Source organism: Macaca mulatta, chromosome 19, assembly GCF_049350105.2.
Source record: "Macaca mulatta isolate MMU2019108-1 chromosome 19, T2T-MMU8v2.0, whole genome shotgun sequence".
In the NCBI taxonomy this organism is placed as follows: Eukaryota; Metazoa; Chordata; class Mammalia; order Primates; family Cercopithecidae; genus Macaca; species Macaca mulatta.
In genome coordinates, this window is record NC_133424.1 from 59,666,658 (window position 1) to 59,694,510 (window position 27,853).

General features: G+C 46.9%; 1 protein-coding gene and 1 long non-coding RNA gene across 19 annotated transcripts in view; one reads left to right on the plus strand and one right to left on the minus strand.

Annotated features, from left to right (window-relative positions):
* The window catches only part of SAE1 (SUMO1 activating enzyme subunit 1), an 88,636-nt gene that overhangs the window by 55,369 nt on the left and 5,414 nt on the right, over window positions 1-27,853 (plus strand). For 13 of the 18 annotated variants that reach the window (XM_077980743.1, XM_028839345.2, XM_077980748.1 and 10 more), the window contains 2 exons: window positions 23,666-23,810; window positions 26,925-26,994. The exons of 1 other annotated variant lie outside the window; for it this stretch is intronic. In XM_077980743.1, the coding sequence (XP_077836869.1) occupies window positions 23,666-23,810; window positions 26,925-26,994 (215 nt within the window). Of the gene's footprint in view, window positions 1-23,665; window positions 23,838-26,879; window positions 26,995-27,853 lie in introns of all 18 variants that reach the window. 4 more of the 18 variants (XM_077980739.1, XM_077980740.1, XM_015124336.3 and 1 more) reach the window with 4 other exon arrangements.
* On the minus strand, window positions 12,369-15,980 carry LOC144337240 (uncharacterized). The gene is made up of 2 exons (XR_013410041.1): window positions 15,929-15,980; window positions 12,369-13,685 (listed from the first exon to the last, which is right to left on the minus strand). It is a non-coding gene; the product is annotated as an uncharacterized LOC144337240 (long non-coding RNA).

Genomic DNA, 27,853 nt, shown 5'->3' on the forward strand with positions numbered 1-27,853 from the left:
TCTCCTGCCTCAGCCTCCGGAGTAGCTGGGACTACAGGTGCGTGCCACCACACCCAGCTAATTTTTTGTATTTTTTTTTGTTTGAGACGGAGTCTCGCTTTGTTGCCCAGGCTGGAGTGCAGTGGCCGGATCTCAGCTCACTGCAAGCTCCACCTCCCGGGTTTACGCCATTCTCCTGCCTCAGCCTCCCGAGTAGCTGGGACTACAGGCGCCCACCACCTCGCCCGGCTAGTTTTTTGTATTTTTAGTAGAGACTGGGTTTCACCATATTAGCCAGGATGGTCTCGATCTCCTGACCTCGTGATCCGCCCGTCTCGGCCTCCCAAAGTGCTGAGATTACAGGCTTGAGCCACCGCGCCCGGCCAATTTTTTGTATTTTTAGTAGAGACAGGGTTTCACCCTGTTAGCCAGGATGGTCTCGATCTCCTGACCTCGTGATCCACCCACCTCGGCCTTCCAAAATGCTGGGATTTTAGGTGTGAGCTACCACGCCCGGCTGTATTTCTTTAAAATTATTATTTAATTAATGTAGTAGACATTATTTCATTAATTTAAATAGAAGATTCTCCAGTTAATCCCAAAGTTTTATTATAGTTAGAATCGTATTTTTGCTGTAGCCTGTTTTGCTTGCCACCCATAGCATTAAAGGTGAAGTCCATATCGAGTGGTAAGCAGTGCTTTGTCAGGGAAAAAGCACAGACTTTGGAGACCAATAGACCTGAGCTCAGCTCACAGCTCCCGCCCCCATCTCAGCTAGGATAAGCTTCAGTGTGTAAATTTTAGATCTCGCCTCCTGATCTGTAAAGTGGGCTGAGGGGGAAAATTCTTCTTTCTCCCAGCTGTAAGGAAGGTAGTGAGATGGTGGATGTGAAAGGTTCCAGGGACACAGCTTTTGTTGTTGTTTTGTGAGATGGAATCTCACTCACTCTGTTTACCAGCCTGGAGTGCAGTGGCATAATCTCTGCTCACTGAAACCTCCTCCTCCCAGGTTCAAGCAGTTCTCCTGCCTCAGCCTCCTGGGTAGGTAGGATTACAGCCATGTGCCACCATGCTCGGCTCATTTTTGTACTTTTATCAGAGACAGGATTTTGGCATGTCAGTCAGGCTAGTCTCGAACTACTGACCTCAAGTGATCCACCCACCTTGGCCTCCCAAAGTGCTGGGATTGCAAGCATGAGCCACCGTGCTGGGCAACCCAACTTTTATACCATTCTGGTTTTTCTCTTTGGCTCTTATGAGAACATTTTACAATCAGATACTGTGTAGCACCAGGAAGGATTTTTTACGATCAAAGTTAGCACATTAGAAGTAGAAATAATTGGCCGGGCGCGGTGGCTCAAGCCTGTAATCCCAGCACTTTGGGAGGCCGAGACGGGTGGATCACGAGGTCAGGAGATCGAGACCATCCTGGCTAACACGGTGAAACCCCGTCTCTACTAAGAAATACAAAAAACTAGCCGGGCGAGGTGGCGGGCGCCTGTAGTCCCAGCTACTCGGGAGGCTGAGGCAGGAGAATGGCGTAAACCCGGGAGGCGGAGCTTGCAGTGAGCTGAGATCCGGCCACTGCACTCCAGCCTGGGCGACAGAGCCAGACTCCGTCTCAAAAAAAAAAAAAAAAAAAGAAGAAGTAGAAATAATTTAAAAGTGGCCTTGATTTTTTTTTTTTTTTGGCCTACTGTAAAGTCTCAGTAACATTCTGACTTCAGAATGTAGGGTGGCTTTGGGGGATATCCAAGTTGAGTGGTAAACTTTGTAAGCACTACTCTTGTTTCCATGTTCCTGGCACCTAAGTTGATATATTTTCTCACAGTCTTGTGACAATCTTTAAAGTATAGTTGTTATCTCATTTTCCTTTAAGGAGACCAAGGTTGAGCATGGTTGTGACTGCTGAAAATCATATCCATGGTTTTATAGACAGTCAAAATTTAGACTTTACCTGTGGAATTTAGGTTGTTTTACCTGTGGACTTAGTTTTCAACATATTTAAGATAGATCTGTAGGTTGGGTGCGATGGCTTATGCCTGTAATCCCAGCATGTTGGAAGGCTGAGGTGGGCGGATCATTTGAGGCTAGGAGTTCGAGGGCAGCCTGACCGAGATGGCGAAATCCCGTCTCTACTAAAAAATACAAAAATTAGCCAGGTTTGGTGGCACACGCCTCTAGTCCTAGCTACTTGGGAGGCTGAGGTGAGAGAATCTCTTGAACCTAGGAGGCGAGGTTGCAGTGAGCCAAAATTGTGCCACTGCACTCCAACCCTGGGCGATAAAACGAGACTCTATCTCGAAATAAAATAAATTAAATTAAATATCTCTAAACTAATACATCTCATTAAATTTCAAATCTGGAGTTTTGAGTTAGGGAAACAAGATCACCACGATACTAGAAAAAACTGGTGCAGACACAAAGATATCTGAATTTAGGCCCAGATAATTGTCTTCTTTTTCCCCAAGAAACATTTGAATTGTATTTCTGTTAGATAAGCATCATAGTAAAAAGTCTTCAAACTTTTTGAAGGCATAAAAAGTTTTCTTTGTTAAACCCTCCCCATTTTTCTGTCTTCTAAATTTCTAGGGGAACTAGTGTTAAGTTTTTTAGTATCTTGTTAAAATGGTTAACAATTATCGTTTGTATTTGTGTAATCAAACTGTGAAACACTGGTTGGGAACTTGCTTGTTTACACTTGATGGTGTAAATTATAGGGAAAGAGCATATATAGAGTGGCTTCTTTTGCTTTCTTGGCAGCATAATGTTGTATCCTTTGGATGTACCATCATCTATGACCAGTCTCACCTTGAAAGGCATGCATGTTTTCCATTTTTCCCAGTGCTTGGAATTTGTTTCCAAAATTGTTTCTAGGAACATGACTAATGTGACTGACGATGCCTTAGGAATTCCTAGTGGGGACAAGGTGCTTGGCTGGGATGCATACCTAAGAATACCTCACAAAGAAACCTGATTTTGTTTCACCATTGCCTGATGGCGCACATAGTAGGTGCTCAATAAATAAATATTTTTTGCATGAGTGGTTTTTGCTTGTCTGGTCATTTGCCCTATTATAGAGGGAGAGCAGTGTGCCCACTGGGGTCCCCACAGGGTCATTTTGCCTTCATGTCTGCTTCTGTGGCACCAGTTAGGCTTTTGATTCCAATGTTGCGCTGGGCTCTCACTCACAGGTAGATGTTTTTTATTGCCCCATTCACAATTCAGCCACCCGCTGTCCACATGCATGTGCTTGCCATGTTTAGGTATTGGGTGTTTTTCCAGTTTACTTAATAAGTTAGTGGCCAGACTGAATGCTTCCTGCTGCATTTTTCCACTGTCTTGAGAGTTGGCCTCGCCATCTATGAGCAAAAGGTCTCATCTTTTTATTATTCTCCCATGGCATGTTGCAAAACAATAAGCGTGAGCTGGTTTCCTGTGGCAAAAAGTTGACTTTGATTTGTTCTTTTTGAGGTTACTGTGAGTTTATCATAACAGGAGTGCTAAAAATATCAAGTCTGGTATGGAAACAGCATTCACTTACCAGCATGAACAATAACATACAGGTTTAGCCTAGAGCAGGAAGAAATGGACTTCATCTCAAGAGGAGAATACTTATCAGATAATTCTTGGCAATCTTAACTTGCTCAGTCTCTGTTCTGATGAGTTATGGAAAAGTACTTAGACCATCTTTGAGCCACAGAATTGAAGCTGAAAATATTCTTAGACCAAACATTTTGTGAGCACCTGCTGTGTACCAGATCTCATGGCTGGGACTCGTCAGAGGAAGAGGAATAGAATAAGTCTCCTTGCCGATGTAAAATACAAACAAATAATTCTACTCCTTGTGAGGACAGCCATAACAGAGGGCTATAGAAACTATCATGTGTTGTTCTCGGTTTTTGTTTGTTTGTTTTTCCCCCCAAAACAAGGTCTTGCTCTGCTTTCCAGGCTGGAGTGCAGTGGCACAGTCATAGCTCACTATAACCTTGAACTCCTGGGCTCAGGTTATCCTTTCATCTCGACCTGCAAAGTAGCTGGGACTACAGGCGTGTGCCACCATGCCCAGCTATTTTTAAAAATTTGTACAGATTGGGACCGGGGGGCGTCTTGCTATGTTGCCCAGGCTGATCTTGAACTCCTGGCCTCAAGAAATCTCTCACCTCAGTTTCCCAAAGAGGGGCTATAGGAAAGCACCACCATGCCTGGCTCATTGTTCTGTTTTTAAATACATTTGCATTATTCCATAATAATCAAAAGTATTTTATTATTTGAGCTTAGGAAACTGAAGGTCTGGCCATCTCTGGGGAGTTGTGAAGTCTTGACAGAGGAGGGGAGATCTGAGCTATATTTTGCAGAACAGGTATTTGCCAGGTGGGAAAGAGGGAAGAATATTGCAGAGCAACACATGCCCAGGGCCAGCAGGACAGAGGCTGAGCCTCAGAGGGACTGAAGCTTAGAGAGAGCGGACCAGTGGTTTCCCTATTGATAGAATATCAGAACCTGGCCGGGCGCAGTGGCTCATGCCTGTAATCCCAGCACTTTGGGAGACTGAGGTGGGCAGATCATGAGGACAAGAGATCGAGACCATCCTGGCCGACACAGTGAAACCCCGTCTCTACTAAAAATACAAAAATTAGCTGGGCATGGTGGTATGCACCTGTAGTCCCAGCTACTCGGCAGGAGGAGGGAGGAGAATCACTTGAACCTGGGAGGCAGAGGTTGCAGTGAGCTGAGGTAGCGCCACTGCACTCCAGCCTGATGACAGGGCAAGACTCCATCTCCAAAAAAAAAAATCTATCTCTCTGCCTGTCTATCTATCTATCTGTCTGTCTATCTATCTGTCTGTCTATGATAATCACCCAGGAAACAGTTGAAAAATGCAGAGTCCCTGCTTCTAGCTCATGTTACTGAATCCAGATAACCAGGAGTGACTTGCATGTCTGCATTTTTTCTATACCACCCAGGTTTCTCAGAAACCAGCCAAGTTAAGGGAAAGTACTACCATAGGAAAGGGAAACCCATTTCCCAGGCCAAAGCCTTTGCTTACTTGTTTATGTTTATTTTATTTTATTTTTATTTTATTTTTTATTTTTGAGACGGAGTCTTGCTCTGTTGCCCAGGCTGGAGTGCAGTGGCACGATCTCGGCCACCGCGCCCAGCCTTATTGTATTTTATGTTTGAGACAGAGTCTAGCTTTATTGCCCAGGCTGGAGTTGCAGGTGCAATCTCAACTCATTGCACCCTCCGCCTTTTAGATTCATGTGATTCTTCTGCCTCAGCCTCCAAGTAGCGGGGATCACAGGCACACGCCACCATGCCTGGCTAATTTTTGTATTTTTAGTAGAGATGGAGTTTCACCATGTTGGCCAGGCTGGTCTTGAACTCTTGACCTCAAGTGATCCATGCACCTCGGCTTCGCAAAGTACTGAGTTTATAGGCATAAGCTGTCGCGCCCAGCCTGTGGTTTTCTTTTTCCTTTTTCTTTTTTTTTTTTGAGACGGAGTCTTGCTCTGTTGCCCAGGCTGAAGTGCAGTGGCACGATCTCGGCTCACTGCAAGCTCCTTCTCCTGAGTTCGCACCGTTCTTCTGCCTCAGCCTCCCGAGTAGCTGGGACTATAGGCACCCGCCACCATGCCCAACTGATTTTTTGTATTTTTAGTAGAGACGGGGTTTCATCGTGTTAGCCAGGATGGTCTCGATCTCCTGACCTCTTGATCTGCCCGCCTTGGCCTCCCAGAGTGCTGGGATTACAGGCGTGAACCACCACGCCCAACGTGTTTTTCTCTTAAAATGTATTAATTACTGTATTTTAAATTACATTTGTGCACTGAAGCAGGGAGGAAAAAGGAGCTAACCCAAGTAGCTGTTGAATATAGTATTTTGACTGTATACCCTCAAAGTAAAGGAAAAAATCTAGCCAATCACGATGGCTCATAACTGTAATCCTAGCACTTTGAGAGGCTGAGGCAGGTGGATTGCCTGAGCTCAGGAGTTTGAGACCAGCCTGGGCAACACGGTGAAACCCCATCTCTACTAAAATACAAAAAAATTAGCCAGGCGTGGTGGCACGCTCCTGTAATCCCAGCTACTGGGGAGGCTGAGGCAGGAGAATTGCTTGAACCCTGTAAGCAGAGGTTGCGGTGAACTGAGGTCCTGCCATTGCACTCCAGCCTGGGCGACAGAGTATCTTAAAAAAAAAAAAAAAAAAAAAAAAAAAGGCCGAGTGCAGTGGCTCACGCCTGTAATCCCAACACTTTGGGAGGCGGAGATGGGCGGAATACAAAGTCAGGATCGAGACCATCCTGGCTAACATGGTGAAACCCCGTCTCTACTAAAAATACAAAAAATTAGCCGGGCGTGTTGGTGAGCGCCTGTATTCCCAGCTACTCGGGAGGGTGAGGCAGGAGAATGATGTGAACCCAGGAAACGGAGCTTGCAGTGAGCTGAGATCGCACCACTGCACTCCAGCCTGGGGGAAAGAGTGAGACTGTGTCTCAAAAAAAAAGAAAAACTCTAAATAAATATTGAACTCTACTTAGTAGGGTTTTTGTTTTGAGATGAGGTCTTGCTCTGTACCCCAGGCTGGAGTGCAGTGGCATGATCATAACTCATTGCAGCTTCTCCCTCCCAGCTCAAGTGATCCTCACGTCACAGCCTCCCAAGTAGCTGGGATTATAGGCAAGTAGTAGGGATTACAGGCATGCAATACCACACCCAGGTGATTTTGGTATTATTTGTAGAGACGGGTCTAACTGTGTTGCCCAGGGATAGTCTCTGTCTCCTGGGCTGAAGTGAGCCTCCTGCCCAAAGTGTTGGGATTACACGTGTGAGCCACTTTGCCTGGCCTAGTAGGTTTTTCACAGTGGTGTGAGTTAGCAATTCTGAAACTACTTACTGTTTCTTCTAAGATTGAGCATATAGATAAATGTAGTGTTGATAATGAGAATCAAGTTTTCTTATTGTCAGAAAGGAATGTTCCTATGAATATGGACAGTGAGAAAGGCTAGAAGGAAACGTGGTATTGGATTGGAATTGAAGTTATCTAGATGAACTCATGGTTTCTTATATGTAGATGTAGCAATATGTATGTGTGTATGCATATCCACTTTTACACGTGTTTATTTCCTAGAACTATTTGTTGAGAGGGTTTATGCCCAGAGACATCCCAGAAGCACTGAATGCACTCATGCCAAGATGTTAATACCTTTCCCCACTAAACAGAAACCAGGGTTCCTTGGAGAAATGGCTGATTCCAGTGCTGGGGTAGGAAAATTACAGGTGATTTCTGCTATGCCAGAAAGTAAGGAAGTGCTCTAAGAATGATAAGGGGCTGGGCGCGGTGGCTCAAGCCTGTAATCCTAGCACTTTGGGAGGCCGAGACAGGCGGATCACGAGGTCAGGAGATTGAGACCATCCTGGCTAACACAGTGAAACCCCGTCTCTACTAAAAATACAAAAAAACTAGCCGGGCGAGGTGGCGGACGTCTGTAGTCCCAGATACTCGGCAGGGTTAGGCAGGAGAATGGCGTAAATCCAGGAGGCGGAGCTTGCAGTGAGCTGAGATCCGGCCACTGCACTCCAGCCTGGGCGACAGAGCGAGACTCCGTCTCAAAAAAAAAAAAAAAGGGTGAAGAGAAATTGGTTGATCAGGCTTGGCATGGTGGTTCATGCCTATAATCCAGTACTTCAGGGCCTGGGCATCATGGTGAAACCCCATCTGTACTCAAAATACAAAAATTAGCTGGGTGTGGTAGCATGTCAGAAGAACAAGAAAAATAATCAATTAATATAAACAAGGAATTATGAAGATAACAAAATCTATCTTTGACTATCACCATAGTAGTAACAATTCTTTCAAGAATCAAGATGCTAAAATCAATGGGGAACAGTTTGTGGTGAAACAGTGGAGGTGTTTCCTTGTCACATGCTTTTATGCTATGCCTGGTGGTGCACCCCTATAAATGCCAATATTTTGGGAGGCTGAGGCAAATTGATCACTTGCGCCCAGGAGTTTCAAGACCAGCCTGGAAAACAAAGCGAGACCGCATCTCTACAAAAAATACAAAAGTTAGCCAGATACGGTGGTGCATGCCTGTAGTCCTAGCTACTCGAGAGGATGAGATGGGAGGATCCATTGAGCCCAGGAGGTTGAAGCTGCAGTGAGTTGTGATTGCACAGCCGCACAACTGCCGAGGCGGGCAGATTACCTGAGGCCAGGAGTTTCAAACTGGCCTGGCCAACAGGGTGAAACCCCCTCTCTACTAAAATACAAAAGTTATCTGGGCGTGGTGGCGTGTGCCTGTAATCCCAGCTACTTTGGAGCCTGAGGCGGAAGAATTGGTTGAACCCAGGAGGCAAAGGTTGTAGTGAACCAAGATCACGGCACTGCACTGTCACCTAGGTGACAAAGCCAGACACCGTCCCAAAAAAAGAACGTGGGAGATGATGATAACCTTTTACTCTCCGTGATCATGTATAGGAGAGCTTTAGAAATAGTTCTGTTTTCTCCTTTTAAATTTATTTTTATTTTTGAGACAGTCTCGCTCTGGCACCCAGGCTGGAGTGCAGTGGCGCGATCTCGGCTCACTGCAACCTCTGAGTCCCGGGTTCCAGCGATTCGCTCACCTCAGCCTCCTAAGTAGCTGGGATTATAGGGGTGCGCCACCACGCCTGGCTTATTTTTGTATTTTAAGTAGAGATGGGGTTTCGCAGGCTGTTCTCGAACTACTAGCCTCAGGTGATCCTCCCACCTCAGCATCCCAAAGTGCTGAGATTATAAGTGTGAGCCACTGCGCCTGGCCACTTTTTAATTTTACATAATTTTTTTTTAAAGACAGAGTCTTGCTCTAAGGCTATAGTGTAGTGGTATGATCACAGCTCATTGCAGCCTCAACTTCCTGGACTCAAGTGATCCTCCCACATCACCCTTCTGAGTAGTTGGGATTCTTGTAGGCAAATTTTTAAATTTTTTTTGTAAAGAGGCCTCACTTCGTGGCCTAGGCTGGTCTTGAACTCCTAGGCTCAAGTGATCCTCTCACTTCTGCCTCCCAAAGCATTGGGATTACAGACGTGAGCCACTGCACCCAGCCTGTTAGATAATTTAGAAAACTTTCTTTCCTCATTTTTCAATTTCCCCTCATTCACACTCCCAACTTTCCTGTTTTGTGATTTTTAAATGACTTTGTCTTTGGATGCTGGCTTGATTTGGTGATTAGTTCTCTTCAGAAGAAACTTCTTATTTTAGAACTTGTAACCTTTGCAAAGCAGGCCATAGGCAGCCATCGCTATTTGGGTATGACGTTTCCCCAGTGGGTTTTTGGTGTCCAGTAATGACAAAAACTGCTGAGAAGGAGACAGCCACAGGGAAATGGGTTCCGATAATGGGGCAGCAGCTGAGTGCTTGTTGATTTGCTGTTGTCATGACCACAGATGTTTAAAAATAATTTGTAAGGAAAAGGAAAAAAAAGCATAGTTTGTGTGTGTGTGTGTGTGGTGTGTGCGTGTGTGCACACCACTGCCTTATCAGTGGTAGAGAATGCAGACCACAGTCATTCAGAAAGGAAGAAGGCACCACCCTGCAAACAGGAGAGGTGAGGAGAAGGGCAGAGGTGACCCACAAATGCGACTCCGTGCCTTACAGCAGAGAGCTCATGAGAGAACAGAACTGGTTAGTCACCGACTCTGCTCCTCAGTCTGCAAGAGAGGTTCGGCAGCAAGTCTATGCCACACAGTACTGGAAGGATTAGATGAAGGCCTGGCACACATTGTAAATTAATAGCTCTTGGTTACAGGTGGGGTGCCGTGGCTCATGCTTATAATCCCAGCCCTTTGGGAGGCCAAAGTGGGAGGATTGCTTGAGGCCAGTAGTCCAAGACCAACATGGGCAACACAGCAATACCCTGTCTCTCTCTCTTTTTTTGGAGGGGGGGGAAACAGTCTCATTCTGTCACCCAGGCTGGAGTGCAGTGGTGCGATCTTGGCTCACTGCAACCTCCGCCTCCCAGGTTCAAGCAATTCTCCTGCCTTAGCCTCCTGAGTAGCTGGGATTACAGGTGCCCACCACCATGTCTGGCTAATTTTTGTATTTTAGTAAAGATGGGGTTTCACCATGTTGGCCAGGCTGGTCTCGAACTCTTGACCTCAGGTGATCTACCCACCTTGGCCTCCCAAAGTGCTGGGATTACAGGCGTGAGCCACTGTGCCTGGCCGGTTCATGTACTTTACATGCATTGTGATCATATTAAATCTTCATTACATCCTTACTAGATCAGGTCTTGTCCTATTTTGACATGAGGAAATTGAATCTTGGAAGGGCTAAGTCATTTGTCCAGGGTCACCACACTCCGTAAGTGTTAGAGTCTAGACTTGAGCCAGAGCTGTCACACTGTCATCCCCAGGGCCTTGTGTTTAAGCATTGCCTGACAAAGTACTCAGATTTTAATTATTAGCATTAGTAATAATACCATTACGATGGTTATTTTGTCTGAACTTCACAGACGCCTCGTGACATTTTCTTATTCCACTTTTGCAGATGGGAAACTGAGGTCCACCAAGACCAGATTACAATAATGGGCAACATTGTCAGCAACCTGCCTTGCTGTTTTTCTTTGCAGGCCCACATCTCCCCCACTCCCCCACCCCCTTGGCAGTAGCCTGTGTTTGAGCTGCTCACAGGCCCCAAGGCCCAGCTGCAATTCTTGTTTAAAGCCTCACATCTTTTCTCTGACTGTCAGACAACAGTCACGGGAATGTCCTGTGCCATGTTCCCTCGGCAAGAGGGGTTGGCAGAGAGCAGCAGATGCCTAGAGTCAAGGTCATGTGCTGCTCAAGTGCTGGGCTGGAGACAAGACCCTCTCTCCCTGCTGCTTGTGACCAGGCAGGGGTGGCTCTGAATGTAGAGGGCTCTGTCAGAACAGTTCTGTGACCAGAGGGTGTGGTTGGCAAAGCAATGCATTAGGGGCCTATGGAAGTTTATACTTGTTTTCCACATTATTTCCCTGTGACTTTTAGATTTTTTTTTTCCTTTTTCTTTTTGTAAACTAGTTTTCTCATACTAGTTAGAATGTTTCAGTTTAAAGGTGAGAGTCAAGCTCTGGAATCACCTGACTTTTTTTTTTTTTTTGAGACGGAGTCTCGCTCTGTCACCCAGGCTGGAGTGCAGTGGTGCAATCTCAGCTCACTGCAAGCTCCTCCTCCCAGGTTCATGCCATTCTCCTGCCTCAGCCTCCTGAGTAGCTGGGACTAACTACAGGCGCCCGCCACCACGCCCTGCTAATTTTTTTTGTATTTTAGTAGAGACGGGGTTTCACTGTGTTAGCCAGGATGGTCTCGATCTCCTGACCTCGTGATCCGCCCGTCTTGGCCTCCCAAAGTGCTTACAGGTGTGAGCCACCACGCCCAGCAGAATTGCCTGACATTTTTAAGGAAAGGAATCGAGTATTGGGCTGGGGCTAATCTGAAATGGTGGTTTACATTATTCTAAATTGATGGGCTCTAGGTTAGGGGCACCAAATCCATTTTCAAGTGATTTTTGTAAAAATTGGCATGTCTTCTATTTTGTCTCTGTTCCAGAGGTGACACTATAACATAGAGGTTAAGAATGTGGTGACTTTTAAATCCGTCATGACCATAAACCTCTCCTAAGCCTCAGTTTTCCTACCACTAAAATGGGGGTGGTAACAGTTGTACCTACCTTGTTCAGTCTTTTTTGTTTCTGTTTTTTTGTTTTTCAGACAGAGTCTTGCTCTTGTCGCCCAAGCTGGAGTGCAATGGCGTGATTTCGGCTCACTGCAGCCTCCACCTCCTGGGTTCAAGCGATTCTCCTGCCTCAGCTTCCCAAGTAGCTGGGATTACAGGCGCCCGCCACCATGCCTATATAGTTTTTGTATTTTTAGTAGAGGCGGGGTTTCACCACGTTGGTCAGGCTGCTCTTGAATTCCTGACCGCAGTTGATCCACTCGCCTCGGCCTCCCAAAGTGCTGAGATTACAGGCATGAGCCACCGCATCCCGCCCCCAAAATCTGAAATGTTTTGAGTGCTGACATAACACTCAAAAAAATGCTTATTGGCCCTGGGCGCGGTGGCTCATGCCTGTAATCCCAGCACTTTGGGAGGCCAAGGTGGGTGGATCACCAGAGGTCAGGAGTTCAAGACGAGCCTGACCAACATGGTGAAACCCTGTCTCTATTAAAAATACAAAAATTGGCCGGGCGCGGTGGCTCAAGCCTGTAATCCCAGCACTTTGGGAGGCCGAGACGGGCGGATCACGAGGTCAGGAGATCGAGACCATCCTGGCTAACTCGGTGAAACCCCGTCTCTACTAAAAAAACACAAAAAACTAGCCGGGCGAGATGGCGGGCGCCTGTAGTCCCAGCTACTTGGGGGGCTGAGGCAGGAGAATGGCGTGAACCCAGGAGGCGGAGCTTGCAGTGAGCTGAGATCCGGCCACTGCACTCCAGCCTGGGCCACAGAGCCAGACTCCGTCTCAAAAAAAAAAAAAAAAAAAAATTGACCAGGCGTAGTGGTGGGTGCCTGTAGTCCCTGCTACTAGGGAGGCTGAAGCAGGAGAATCACTTGAACCCAGGAGGTGGAGCTTGCGGTGAGCTGAGATCCTGCCACTGCACTCCAGTCTGGGCAACAGAGTGAGACTCTGTCTCAAAAAAAAAAAAAAAAAAAAGGCTCATTGGAGCATTTTGGTTTTGGGATTCTTAGATTTGGGGTGCTCTATCAGTAAGCACATTGCAAATATTTCAAAGTCTGAAAATACCCAAAATTCAAACACTTCTGCTCCCTGTCATTTTGGATAAGGGGGGCTCATCCTGTGTAAACAACACTGCAGTGAACATTTATAGGTAATTCATTCAGTGGGTAAAGGTCAGGACCTTTTATAGGGATCCTTAATACCACATTTTTACATGGTTCACTGAGCGTTCGTGCTCCCCTCCGCTCGAGGTCCCTCAGCCTTGCTTGGGTTGAGTCATCTTGGTCTTTAATTTGGTAGGCAAAAAATGGCATCTTGTTTTTGAGCTTGTTTCTGAGAAAGTGCACGCTCCTTTTCCCCATCAACAACTTTCATCCGGCACCTCGGAATCTCTTCAGTAGAGTGAGATGCAAATAACGAGGCACAGCTTCTTTCCCTTTTCTGAGCTGATGCCTGGTGAGGCCATAGACTGGGTTTCACTGCAAAGACGAAAGCGTGGGCAGGACTTGGAGCACAAAAAGGGGGCATTTCAGAGTGAGTCTTCAGGGGCGGCTGCTCCGGAGGTGAAGTTTTCTAGAGAAAGAGATGAAAGCACCATGTGGCTGTGGCAACAGACAGAGGCTTATGAGCCTGCCCTCTGGAGATTGTGAGCTCCACGTGTGAGGGCAAGGCCTGGGGCTGTCTGGGTCGCTTCTGGGTCCCCAGCACAGCTAGCATAGGGTAGCGGTGGAGAGCAGGTGCTCAGGAAGTGATTTTTGAAGAATGGATGAATGAATATACATGCACACACATACTTTTAAGTTTCTGGGTTAAAGAGAAAAACAGAATGAGGTAAACAAAGGAAAGTAATGTGGAGGTAAACTGAGCAGATGGCAAGATGCCATGAATGGTAAGAGGCCAGGAGATCCAGAATCAGGGTGGCTTCTATGAAGTATCCCTGCCTCCTCCCCCAGCCCAGCTATGTCCCTCCTCTGAGCTTCACACCTATAGACTGTTCTGCACCCTAGCCCTCAGATGCAGTGGTGAAAGTGGGACTCCTATTGTGTTTCCCTGTTAAGGGCAGACATGGTGCCCTGTGTATCTGCTGCTGCTGTTTCCTTTTTTTCTCGCTGAGTATTCCGTGTGTAGCATGTTTGTAACACTTGCTAAGAGACAGAACCATCCCAGATAGCTCGAACACTTTTCAGTTCAGTCAGTAACAGACCAGGTCTGCTTTGGATTTCCAGGAGCTCTTGTCACTTTATTTTTTTTCTGAGCCAGGATCTCGCTTTGTCACCCAGCTGGAGTGCAGTGGCACAATCTCAGCTCACCGTAGCCTCTGCCTCCAGGGTTCAAGCAGTTCTTGTACCTCAGCCTCCCAAGTAGCTGGGACTACAGGTGCCTGCCACAATACCCGGCTCGTTTTTGTGTTTTTAGCAGAGACAGGGTTTCACCATGTTGTCCAGGCTGATCTCAAACTCCTGACCTCAGTTGATCTGCTTGCCTTGGGCTCTCAAAGTGCTGGGATTACAGGCGTGAGCCACCGCGCCTGGCCTCTGGATTGCCCGGCCTGTGTCACTTTGTCATGAGCCCTTCTCCCCTAGTTATCCTTTATTCTTCAAACAGGCTTCCTGTGTGACATATTTTTTCAGTGCCAGCTATGGAGCAAGCCCTGTGCCAGGTGTCAAGTATATAGTAGTAGTGAACAAACAGACATGGCCTCTGCCCCACAGAGCATAAAAATCTAATGGAGGAGACAAGCCAATCCTTGTACTAATTTCCACAGGTGAATATAAAACCACAAACTGGGCTGGGTGTGATGGCTCATGCTTGTAATCCCAGCACTTTCAGAGACTAAGGCAGGTAGACAACTTGAGCTCAGGAGTTTGAGACCAGCCTGGGCAACATAGTGAGACCCCGTCTCTACAAAAAATAAAAAACGAGCCAGGTGTGGTGGTGCATGCCTGTAGTCCCAGCTATTTGGGAGGCTGAGGCAGGAGGATCACTTGAGTTCAGGAGGTCCAGGCTGCAATTAGCTGAGATTGTGCCGCTCACTCTAGCCTGGCTGACAGACTGAAGCCGTGTCTCAAAAAAAAAAAAAAAAAAAAAAAAATCACAAACTGTGCGTAAGAGTGTCTGAGGGAAAAACAGGGTGCTGGGAGTGAATGTCAGGAGACAGGGAGGTCTGAGGCAGTGTTGTGTCCAGAGCTCACAGCTGAATTAATGGTAATGCAGCTAAATGAGCTACTGTGTGGCACAGGTCACCACAGCAAGTGTCAGCTTTTCCAGGGCGAGTGTGAGCTGGGTTTCTGCACTTTGCTTAAGAGCAGTGACAGACCTGGAAGATATTGCCCCAGGCACTCTTGGGTGCTTTACATGTATTGGTTCATTTAATCTTCAAACCCCATAAGTGCCCTTGGGATTCCCATTTTGCAGAGGAGGCTCAGGGTCCTTGTCACTTGCCCAAGGTCACAGTAAGTGAAAGAATAGGGAGTCTAGAGCTGTGCTCTTCCCTGCTGCCCTCCAGTTGGAAAGCTCTCCAGGCCAGGGACAGGCTTTGCAGAGAGAAGGTGCAGAGGACGGGACAGACAGATATTCAGGGACTGTGAGGACCGAGGTGGTTCTGCCAACTGTGGAGGGCCTGGTCACTTGACAAGGCACCTCTTTGCACCCCCCTGAGGCTCTCTCAAAGCCCATTTTCCAGTTAGGACATGTTGTTATCTCCTGTGTAGTTTTTGTTGATTGCCCTCTGAAATGCTGTGAGAGGACAGATCATTCTGCCCTCGCCTGCCCAGCCCAGCACCTGGCACAGTCATTGCTCAGTGTATATTTATTGAATGAACAATTGACTGAATGTCAGGCCCAGGGCTTTGCCTTAGGAAGTAGGCTGTTGGATAAGAGGACTACCATACTTTGCATTTTTTTCTGGAAATTTATGTCACCTGGGAGTGGAGCAGATTACCAGGCTGTTTCCAGAGACAGCAACTCTCCATAAAGTGAGCCAACCCTGGAGCCGGGCACAGTGGCTCACGCCTGTAATCCCAGCACTTTGGGAGGCTGAGACAGGTAGATCACGAGGTCAGGAGTTTGAGACCAGCCTGGCCAACATGGTGAAACCCCATCTCTAGTAAAAAAAAAAAAAAAAAAAAAATTAGCCAGGCGTGGTGGTGGGCGCCTGTAATCCCAGCTACTCAGGAGGCTGAGGCAGTAGAATCGCTTGGACCCGGGAGGCAGAGGTTGCAGTGAGCAAAGATTGCGCCACTGCACTCCAGCCTGGGTGACAGAGCAAGAGACTCTGTCTAAAAAAAAAAAAAAAAAAGCCAACCCTGAGGAGGAGTCTATGTTCAGCCGCAGGGAGCCAGAGAATTGGGGCTGAGGTATCTGGCACCGAAAAACTTTAGGCCTTTCTCATGTAAATGAAGTTTTGATATAGATTCAGCTCCCCTACCCCCCACAATTGAAACTGTTTTGGGGGCCAGCAATTAGGGGCTAATTTGTGACAGTGACTTCATTTTCTTCCTATTAAAATAGTGGTTTATTCAGTAGCCTTGGTGAATAAATTTAGGCATAATAGTTAAATGTAATAGTTTATGTAACAAACAGTGATTAATAAATGTTGCTGTCCAGATTCCTGTTATAGCTCTAACCTGATGTTATGAACTGAGATTAAATTTGAATTTGAGTGCTTACATTATTTTGTAAAGGTGGTAGTATATCCACATATCCACAGTTTTTTCTTTTAAATATGTGAAACTGTGCTTGGTTTCTCTTTTCCAAAGTTGGCCTTTTCCATTACATGGGCAAGTCCTGAACCTAAGCCCAGACACTAGCCCATCATCTCCAGCGATGAATGTCATCCCCCCAGACTTCAGCAACCTGAGTTAATTAAAAGGTTCAGATGAAGTTAATCAAGTTTGGAACTCTTAATTTTGTGCAGTGTTTTGATACGATTTGATGAGTCATCTTTTGGTGAAGCAGCTCTCTATCCCTGACAGTGTTTGATCTTAACGGAACAGTTTTATAATGTGTAAACTGGTGGGAGGTGCTCTTCAGAAATGCAGAGTCAACAGTGGTATGTGTGTGCGCTGGCTCTTCGGGCGGGGCATAAAGCAGAACAAAGAGGAGAATTTAATAAGCAAGAACTTGTCAGGGGCTAGGGTCAGTTCTGAGGCTGCTGCCTGTCAAAAACAAGGGTTTCTTCCTGCCCCCCTCCACTGCTGCTAACTGGAGTCTGACCTTCGAGAAAGAGTGAAAAAAGACAGCTTCTGTTTGTTTTGCTGCAAATAAGTGGCTGGACTGATTGGCCCCCTTCCCAGAGGCCCTGCAAGGACTTCAGATGTGGTCAGCGAGGTATGTGGACGGTGCCAGCCTGCCGGCCCTCGTCCAGCCGAACTGCACCAGGAACAGGCAAGGGGCCCAGAGAAACAGCAGGGCCAGCTGCCGCTGCCTTTGCTTCTGCTCTTAATGCCATCCTATTTATTCCTGGTCTTACTCTCTCAAGATTGATGGGCAAGGTTTTGTATGACCTCCATCCCCACTTCTCACCCACTGAACTTACAGCTTGAAATTAACAGAGGCAAGGCCCATCTGGAAAAATGCATTTGACAAAAACATGATCAAATGGGGGATCCCCTGAGGTGGGTAGCAAAGAACCAGACCACTTGGAATCCTAGGTGCTCTGTCCCCGTATGGACCTGCAGTTTCTTTTGGATTCCATTAGGGTTAAGAAGTACAATTTCTGAAGCTAGATTTGAGTTTACATTTCTGCTCCAGTACTTGGGAGTTACAGTGACCAAGTCGTTTAATGTTTCTGAACTTCAGTTTCCTGATCTGCAAAGTAGGAAGGGTAGGCCGGGCGTAGTGGGTCATGCCTATAATCCTAGCACTTTGGGAGGCTGAGGCAGAAGGATCACTTAAAGTCAGAAGTTTAACATAGTGAAGCCCTGTCACTACTAAAAATACAGAAGTTATCTGGCCGTGGCTGTGGGTGCCTATAGTCCCAGCTACTGGGGAGCCCGAGGCAGGAGAGTCACTTGAACCCAGGAGACAGAGGTTGCAGTGAGCTGAGATCATGCCACTGCAATCTAGCCTAGGCGACAGAGCGAGACTCTGTCTCAAAACAACAACAACAATAAAAACCAGTAGGAAGGGTGATAATAATTACCCCAGGTTATTGTGAAGATTCCATGAGTGCTAATGCATGTGAAATGTTTAGTATGGTGTCTGGCACATAGTAGGCACTATAACGCTTTGGGCTTTGGTACTCCCACAGCTATGTTTTCAAACCAAAAGATGAAAAGCTTTGTGGTAACAGCTGAAAAAAAATCACCTCTTGTTGGTCACATGTGATAGTTGATGCTTCTGTCCCAGTGACACAGAAATAAGAAGAGCCATCTAGCACAGGACTCCTGCCACTGTCCACCACCTTGCACCTGGAAAGCAGGCAGCCTCAGTTGCCACATGACTGCTGCAGGGCCTCAGACTATGCCCTATGAGCAGCCCGTGCTCAGCATCGCCTCCATCTGCTCAGGCAGTGTTGATACCCATTCTGGGTCTTGTTGCCCTGTTCTCTCAGGAGTGATTGACAGGACTAGCATTCGACGTTTGATGTAATATCCTCTGCTTTGGCTATACTAACAGATGGCTGGATTCTTTATTTTTATTCATTTATTTACTTAATTTGGTTTTTTTTGTTTGTTCTTTTTTTTTTTTTTTTTTTTTTTGAGACAGAGTCTCACTCCATCACCCAGGTTGGAGTGCAGTGGCACGATATTGGCTCACCATAACCTCTGCCACCTAGGTTCAAGCGATTCTCTTGCCTCAGCCTCCCCAGTAGCTGGGATTACAAGCGCCTGCTACCACACCCAGCTAATTTTTGTATTTTTAATAGAGATAGGGTTTTACCATCTTGGCTAGGCTGGTCTTGAACTCCTGACTTTGTGATCCACCCGCCTTGGCCTCCTTTATTTTATGGGACATTTTTGGAAAAGAGGCTTGGTCCAAACAGGCAGTACTTTCCACTTCTGCAGTCATTTCTCTACCCTGCCCCCAAATGGTTACTCAGTTGCATTTATTTATTTACTACAATCGGAGTACCAGCAGCACATCTACAAAATTAGAAGTCTTGGGTGGTAGCAGATCAGTGCTCTCTGGCATCCAGATGGTCACAGCCTTACAGCTTTTTTTTGAGACAGAGTTTCGCTCTTGTCGCTCAGGCAGTGGCACAATATCGGCTCACTGCAACCTCCACCTCCTGGGTTTGAGAGATTCTCCTGCCTCAGCCTCCCGAGTAATAGATTTCAGGCACCCGCCACCATGCCCGGCTAATTGTTTTGGTATTTTTAGTAGAGATGGGGTTTCACCATGTTGGCCAGGCTGGTCTTGAACTCCTGACCTCAGGTGATCCACCTGCCTCAGCCTCCCGAAGTGCTGGGATTACAGGCATGAACCACTGTGCCTGGCCAATTGTCATAGCTTTCAGTTGGCTACCAAGTGTTGAGGTAGCATTGAGGGTTGCAGAAGCTGTGTTCTTGAAAAAGAGAAGAGAGTAACATTCTCAGAAAGCAAACAGTATTCAGAGTCCATGGGTTTTCTGGAGCTTTTTTCTTTTCTTTCCCAGGATGAAGTGCAGTGGTGCAATCTTGGCTCACTGCAAGCTCCGCCTCCTGGATTCACGCCATTCTCCTGCCTCAGCCTCCCGAGTAGCTGGGACTACAGGCATCCACCACCACACCCGACTAATTTTTTTTTTTTTTTTTTTTTTTTTTTTTTTTGTATTTTTAGTAGAGACGGCATTTCACCATGTTGTCCAGGATGGTCTCGATCTCCTGACCTTGTGATCCGCCCACCTTGGCCTCCCAAAGTGCTGGGATTACAAGCGTGAGCCACCGCGCCTGGCTTCTTTCCTTTTTTTTAAAAGAAATTACCAGCCGGGTGCAGTGGCTCATGCCTGTAGTTCCAGCACTTTGGGAGGCCAAGGCAGGAGGATCACCTGAGGTCAGGAGTTTGAGACCAGGAATATATGTATTTTTAGTGAAACCCCGTCTCTACCAAAAATACAAAAAATTAGCTGGGTGGGGCTGCAGGCATCTGTAATCCCAGCTACTCGGGAGGTTGAGGCAGGAGAATGGCTTGAACCCGGGAGGCAGAGGTTGCAGTGAGCCGAGATCGTGCCATTGCACTCCAGTCTGGGCAACAGACTGGAGTGCAACAGACAATGAGACTGTCTCAAAAAAAAAAAAAAAAGAAAAAAAGAAATTACTTCTGCTCTGATGTGCAGAGCCCCATCTATACTGGACACCTGAAAGTTACCAGAGAAATACAGGCCAGGGGCCTTTGACATTGGCACTGAGAAAAGCATAGTGCAGAAGCAGGGTGTGTCTTTTTTTTTTAACCTGGGCATCTGTGATTTGAGGTCTTCTTGGAACACTTTATAACCCATTTCTGAACTTCTCCCAGGCTTCAGTGGAGCCACCTGTTGCAGCTTCTAAAACTCTGTCCTCCTCAGTTGTTCTCCCACCCATTGCCTTCACAGTTGCAGAGACCAAGATTCACTCACTCGACATTGGACCTTTAGCACCCAGGTCTCTCTGGCACAAAGTAAATGTTCGGCCAGGCTGGTGGAGTGACTTCTACTTAGAGAATGGTCCTCAACATAGGCTGCTCATTATCAAAACTATTTGGTCTTTAAAAAGTGTGACTCTGCTGCTTCAGTCTGGGGTGGGTACCAAATACTTGCTTTTTTTTATTTTTTATTTTTATTTTCTTTGAGACAGCGTCTCGCTCTGTCACCCAGTTGATCTCGGCTCACTGCAAGCTCCGCCTTCTGGGTTCACTCCATTCTCCTGCCTCAGCCTCCCGAGTAGCTGGGACTACAGGCGCCCACCACCACGCCCGGCTAATTTTTTTGTGTTTTCAGTAGAGACGGGGTTTCACCGTGTTAGCCAGGATGGTCTCAATCTCCGACCTCGTGATCTGCCTGTCTCGGCCTCCCAAAGTGCTGGGATTACAGGTGTGAGCCACCGTGCCTGGCCCAAATACTTGCATTTTTAAAGAGCCTCACAGCAACTCCTGGTAGTTTTCAATTTACCTTAACTTTTATGTAGGAACCCCTTGTCCTGGTAGAGAGTATAATTTGCTGAGTAAGTCTACTTTTTCGGTCAACATATACGGAAGGGACATCAATGAAAGAACTGGCAAACTGTAAAGCCCCGTCTCCAGGTGTGAAATATGGTCCCAGCGCACTCAGGGCGTGGGCCTAGAAGCTGATCCATGTCTCTATGTCTGTTCTGAAATATCCTGTGTGATGTGGGAGAAGGAGTATTGTCCTTAGAGATAAGGCTTGAGACTGGCTGTGCCCTTTCCTTGGGCAGCATGTAGGGAGAAAGAATGCCTGCCCACCCACAGGCACGTTACCTGTGGACAAGGTGTAGTGGGCAGTTAGAAGGTGTTGGTATGTTAATCAGTCTTTTTTTGTCTTTTTTTGTCTTTTTTTTTTTTTTTTTTTTGAGATGGAATTTTGCTCTATCACACAGACAGAGTGCAGTGGCACGATCTGGGCTCATTGCAACCTCCTCCCAGGTTCAAGTGATTTTACTGCCTCAGCCTCCCAAGTACCTGGGACTATAGGTGTGCGCCACCATGCCCAGCTAATTTATGTATTTTTTTAGTAGAGACAGTATTTCACCATGTTGGCCAGGCTGGTCTCGAACCTCTGACCTCGTGATCTGCCCGCCTCAGCCTCCGAAAGTGCTGGGATTGCAGACGTGAGCCACCATACCTGGCCAGTGTTTTTTTTTTTTTTTTTTTTCTGAGATGAGATCTCACTCTGTCGCTCAGGCTGGAGTACAGTGGCGTGATCTTGGCTCACTACAACCTCTGCCTCCTGGGTTCAAGTGGTTCTCCTGCCTCAGCCTCCTGAGTAGCTGAGATTACAGGTGCCTGCCACCACGCCTGGCTAATTTGTTGTATTTTTAGTAGAGACAGGGTTTCACCATGTTGACCAGGCTGGTCTCAAACTCTTGACCTCAGAAGATCCACCCGCCTCGGCCTCCCAAAATGCTTGAATTACAGGCATGAGCCACTGCACCCAGCCTAATCAGTCTTTTGCTCCTATTTGTCTTTGTTTGGGATAAAAGTTCTAGCCTTACTGGGGTCTTCCTACACAATAGTTCTGACTCACAGCCATCATCTGAACCTTTCCTCTGGTTCACAACCAAAATTAAACATCCGTTTATGGGGATTGAGGTAGTTTTCATAGTAAAGGAGGTTTTGTTTGTGCCTGTTTGATGGGTCTAAGTATTTGTCTGGCCTTTCTGGCTAAAGCAGCCTTTGAACTGGTCCTGCCTAGAATGCATACCTCCCACTCCTTATCATCTCTCTTCTGGGTCCCTTTCCCTTCCCCTTTCCCTTCCCCTTCCCCTTCCTCTTCCCCTTCCCCTTTCCCTTTCCCTTTCCTTTCCCCTTTCCTTTCCCCTTCCCCTTCCCTTCTCCCTTCCCTTTTTCCTTTTCTTTTCCTTTTTTTCTTTCTTTTTTTTTTTTTTTGATAGGGTCTCATTCTGTCACCCAGGCTGGAGTGCAGTGATGAGATCTCTGCTCATACAGCCTTGACCTTCTGGGCTCAAGTGATCTTCTGCCTTGGCCTCCTGAGTAACTGGGACTACAGGCACCACCATACCTGGCTAAATTTTTTTTTTTTTTTTTTTTTTTTTTAGTAGCAGTGAGGTCTCACTATGTTGCCCAGGGTGGTCTCAAACTCCTGGGCTCAAGCGATCCTCACGCCTCGGCCCCCCAAAGTGTTGGGATTGCAGATGTGTGCCACCACACTCGGCCTCTTCTGGGCCTTTTTTTGTTTGAGATGGAGTCTCACTCTGTTGCTCAGGCTGGAGTGCAGTGGCACGATCTCGGCTCACTGCAACCTCGGCCTCCTGGGTTCCAGCGATTCTCCTGCCTCAGCCTCCCAAGTAGCTGGGATTACAGGTGCCTGGCTAATTTTTGTATTTTTGGTAGAGACAGGGTTTCACCATGTTGACTAGGCTGGTCTTGAACTCCTGATCTCAGGTAATCCTCGCACCTCGGCCTCCCAAAGTGCTGGGATTACAGGCGTGAGCCACCGCGCCCAGCTTTTTTTTTTTTAATTTTACTTTTTTGAGACAGAGTCTTACTCTCACCCGGATGGAGTGCAGTGGCACAATCTTGGTTCACAGCAACTTCTGCCTCCTGGGTTCAAGTGATTCTCTTGCCTCAGTCTCCCGAGTAGCTGGGAGTACAGGTGTGTGCCACCACGCCTGGCTAATTTTTGTATTTTTAGTAGAGATGGGGTTTCACTATGTTGACCAGGCTGGTCTCGAACTCCTGACCTCGTGATCCACCTGCCTCAGCCTCCCAGAGTGCTGGGATTACAGCTATGAGCCACCGCACCTGGCTCTTCCAGGTGTTAATAGAGCCTTTTTCCTCTACTGGAAGCTTCCACTGCTTTCTGCCCCTTTCAAACTCATACATCATTGAATTGTTGTTTCCTCAGGGAAGCCTTCCTAATACCACTCTACAGAGGGTGTCAGACCCCCTATTATACTATCACAGCACTTTTCACAGTAAGGTAAATTGCGTTTACAATTGTTGGATTGCCTCTCTGACTATGTTTGTTGAATAAATAAAAAAGGTGGCCAGGTGCAGTGGCTTACGCCTATAATCCCAGCACTTTGGGAGGCTGAGGCGGGCAGATCACGAGGTCAGGAGTTTGAGACCAGCCTGACCAACATGGTGAAACCCCATCTCTGCTAAATATACAAAAATTAGCGGGGCATGGTGGTATGTGCCTGTAGTCCCAGCTACTCAGGAGGCTGAGGCAGAAGAATCGCTTGAACCCGGGAGGCAGAGGTTGCAGTGAGCCAAGATCATGCTATTGCACTCCAGCCTGGGCGACAGTGTGAGCCTCCATCTCAAAAAAAAAAAAAAAAAAAAAAAGAGCGACTTTATAACCTGCCTTCTTTTTCTTTTTCCCAGTGCTCCTAAAGTTCCGTACAGATAAAGGAAGAGATCCCAGTTCTGATACATATGAGGAAGATTCCGAGTTGTTGCTCCAGATACGAAATGATGTGCTTGACTCACTGGGTATTAGTCCTGACCTGCTTCCTGAGGACTTTGTCAGGTTGGTCTCAGTATTTATTACTGTTTAGTCTGGACAGATGAAGTTTGTTTTCAGGATTTGCCTTAATTTGAGGAGCTCTTTTATTAGACCCAAAGCCCTGCAGAGAGCCCCCTGCCACATTCTGCTAGCTCCTGTCGACTTCTGCCTCTTCACTAGAATAGCAATATATAAAAAATAAAGAGGGGGCAGATTCTGATTTTTACAATAAGTATCTTATATGCACGTTCAAAATTCAAGGCAATATAAGATCTGTAAACACTATTCTCTACCTTTTTTCACTTTACGTGATCTTGTTATTTCTTGATGACATCTCCAGATCAGTATATAGTTTGCCCCTCCTTTCCACAGCTCCTCAGTATTCCAGTGTGTGAAGCGATGGAGTTTATTAAACCAGTTGCCTGCTCACTCAAGTTGTGTTTTGGCTTTTCTGTTTTGTTTTGTTTTGTTTTGAGACAGAGTCTTGCTCTGTCGCCCAGGCTGGAGTACAGTGGCGCAATCTCCGTTCACTGCAAGCTCTGCCTCCCGGGTTCACACCATTCTCCTGTCTCAGCCTCCCGAGTGGCTGGGACTACAGGAGCCCGCCACCACGCCCGGCTAATATTTTGTATTTTTAGTAGAGACGGGGTTTCACCATGTTAGCCAGGATGGTCTCGATCTCCTGACCTCGTGATCTGCCCGCCTCGGCCTCCATGTAATTTATCATTTGGTCGGCATTGCCACTTTGCCCCCATTGGTATCCTATCAATTTATACCCCCAGCAGCACAACCACCCATGTTCCCAGCATCCTCTTACTTGGACACTGCATGCTTTCACCTTATGTGACCACCTCTTTGCTCTCATAAACAGGCTTAGGATTTGATTGGAGAAGACCAGATGGTGACTAGGTCACAATCTCCTTTTTTTTTTTTTTTTTTTTTCTTCGAGACAGTTTGACTCTTGTCGCCCAGGCTGGCGTGCAATGACACAGTCTCGGCTCACTGCAACCTCTGCCTCTCAGGTCCAAGCAATTTTCCTGACTCAGCCTTTTGAGTAGCTGGGATTACAGGTGCCCGCCACCATGCCCAGCTAATTTTTTTTGTATTTTTAGTAGAGATGGGGTTTTCCATGTTGGCCATGCAGGTCTCGAACTCCTGACCTCAGATGATCCGCCCACCTTGGTGTCCCAAAGTGCTGAGATTACAGGCGTGAGCCACCACACGCTCCATCCATAATCTCCTTCAAGCAGCTCTGGGATCATGCATTCACCCTAATTCCCTTTCCATGTCTTGAGGGGCTTCCTAAACTCGGCTTTGCAGTGCCTCCAGCTTGTAGCAGTAATGATGGCTACAGTTTACTGAGCAGCTATTATGTACTAGGCATCAGGTAGTAAGTAGCCAACCCACATCCCACCCCAGGTATCATCACAGTGCTTGCTCTAGCAATAACATGTTACCTTGATTTCTTATCAACAGTAAGGTCTGCCAGAGTCCCTAGTCCCTCCTTTCTTCCCTTCCTGCTGGGAACTTCAGGTAGGCAACAGCAAACCCCACTCCATTTAGGGCCAGCAGTGGTCTTTGAAGCACCTGCGGTTCCCTGACCCAATAAGCCATGATTGTCCTGGTGCAGTGGCTCAAACCTATAATCCCAGCATTTTGGGAGGCTGAGGCTGGCAGATTGCTTTGAGCTTAGGAGTTTGAGGCCAACCTTGACGATGTGGTGAAACCCTGTCTCTACAAAAAATAGAAAAATTAACTGGGTATTGATGACTGGTGCTTGTAGTCTATATATATATATACACACACACATACATATACACACACATATTTAGAAATTTGCCTTAAGGAATTATTTCAACACCTGTGTCTTTGTCGAGACATATGATTACAGTGTTGAACAGCTTAAATGTCCCTCAATAGGTTATAGAACAGAACAAGTAATAGTTGATAATATTTGGGTTTTAAATTATACCTATTTATTTATTTTTTGAGACAGTCTTGCTCTGTCACCAGGCTGGAGATTACAGGCATCAGCCACCAAGCCTGGCCTAATTATATCCATTTAGATTGTGCACTTTTTAAAACGTCTAGAAGGGGCTGGGTGTGGTGGCTCACACCTGTCATCCCAGCACTTTGGGAGGCTGAGGCAGGCGGATCATGAGGTCAAGAGATCGAGACCAGCCTGGCCAACATGGTGAAACCCCGTCTCTACTAAAAATAAAAAAATTAGCCGGGTGTGGTAGCAGGCGCCTGTAGTCCCAGCTACTCGGGAGGCTGTCTGGAGAGTGGCATGAACCCGGGAGGCGGTGCTTGCAGTGAGCTGAGATTGCACCACTGCCACTCCAGCCTGCGTGACAGAGCGAGACTCTGTCTCCAAAAAAAAATATCTAGAAGGATGTGCACCAAACTGGGGAGACTGGAGGTAGTGTTCTGTAGGGAGGCTTTCCCTTTCACTTGTCTGTGTTCCAGTTTGCTTGGTGAGCACACGCCATTGTGTTCAGGAGTAGGAGCTGGCAGAGCACACTTCCCTTGGGGAAGTGGTGGAATAAAGTGATTTGCTCACTAGGATGGGTGACTTGGAGGGGCAGGTGACTGTGTCATCTAAAATTTGTCCTCTGGATGCCCCATCCTGGCCCAGAAGGGCTGGTTTCTATGTGGGTTGTGAAGACTCTTTCTGCCCTCATACTTTAATTTCAGGCCTCAAGTTTCCCTTGCCTCCTACATGTTAACACAGGCCTGCTCCCTGACATTTGTCTGGGAATAGCATATAGAACCCACTGCCCATTATGGGTAAGAAGAGAATTGCGAGAATGTGACCAGGGCGCTGAAACATCTGATATCTCTAGGACAGATATAGGAAGCACAGATATAGTCTTTCCTTTAACTTATAAAGGTAAAAATAAAAGTATTGTGAAAGAATTTCTGGTTGCCAAAGTTCAAAGGTCTTTTCCAACCACTTATGAACCCCTGGCTCAGATTTCGTTTTCATGCCTAGATGCCAGCATTAACACTGCTGTCTGAATCTGGCCCTCCTGCTAGAAGTTGTTTTTATTCAGGAGAGTTGTTTTTATTCTCCAGAAGTCATGGTCACAGTTCTGTTGCCAGTGCTCCATTTTCCTTGTCTTCCTTCTCTTTTAGTTACTGCTTCTCCGAGATGGCCCCAGTGTGTGCAGTGGTTGGAGGGATTTTGGCACAGGAAATTGTGAAGGTAAAACATCACTATGGAGCAGAAAATAGTTAACCATGACTTTGTATATGTGCTGACAGAGAGAATGGAAACTGTCTTAGACAGCTGCCTGCTTTCTCTTACCCCATTCATCTTTGTTTCATGCCCTACCCATTTCCACCTCATCCCATTTTCTCTGGCCCATCCAGGTGGCCGTTCAGCAAATGACCTTGGAGTGCCAGCTTTGTGCTCAGCGCACAGTTGGCCATAGTGCCTCGAAGGTGTGATCTGCTCTCCCCTAACTGTGTTAGTTATCCAGTGCCTGTTGTTTTGGTCGGGGATTCTGCTTCTCATGGCTCTTATAGTGAGTACTATCATGATCCCCAGTTAAGAGGAAGACACTGGGGCCCATGAAAGGGGCTCCAGAACCTGTGCTTTTTTTTTTTTTTTTTTTTTTTGGAAACGGAGTCTCGCTCTGTCGCCCAGGCTGGAGTGCAGTGGCCGGATCTCAGCTCACTGCAAGCTCCGCCTCCCGGGTTTACGCCATTCTCCTGCCTCAGCCTCCCGAGTAGCTGGGACTACAGGCATCCACCACCACACCCGGCTAGTTTTTTGTATTTTTTAAGTAGAGACGGGGTTTCACCGTGTTAGCCAGGATGGTCTTGATCTCCTGACCTCGTGAGCCGCCTGCCTCAGCCTCCCAAAGTGCTGGGATTACCGGCTTGAGCCACCGTGCCCAGTCGAACCTGTGCTCTTAACCTCTGTACAGTTTATCTCCATTCATCACCATGGCATCAAAGCCCTCCCTTTTTTTTTTTTTTTTTTTTTTTTTTTGAGACAGAGTCTTGCTCTGTCTCCCAGGCTGGAGTGAAGTGGCACGATCTCAGCTCACTGCAAGCTC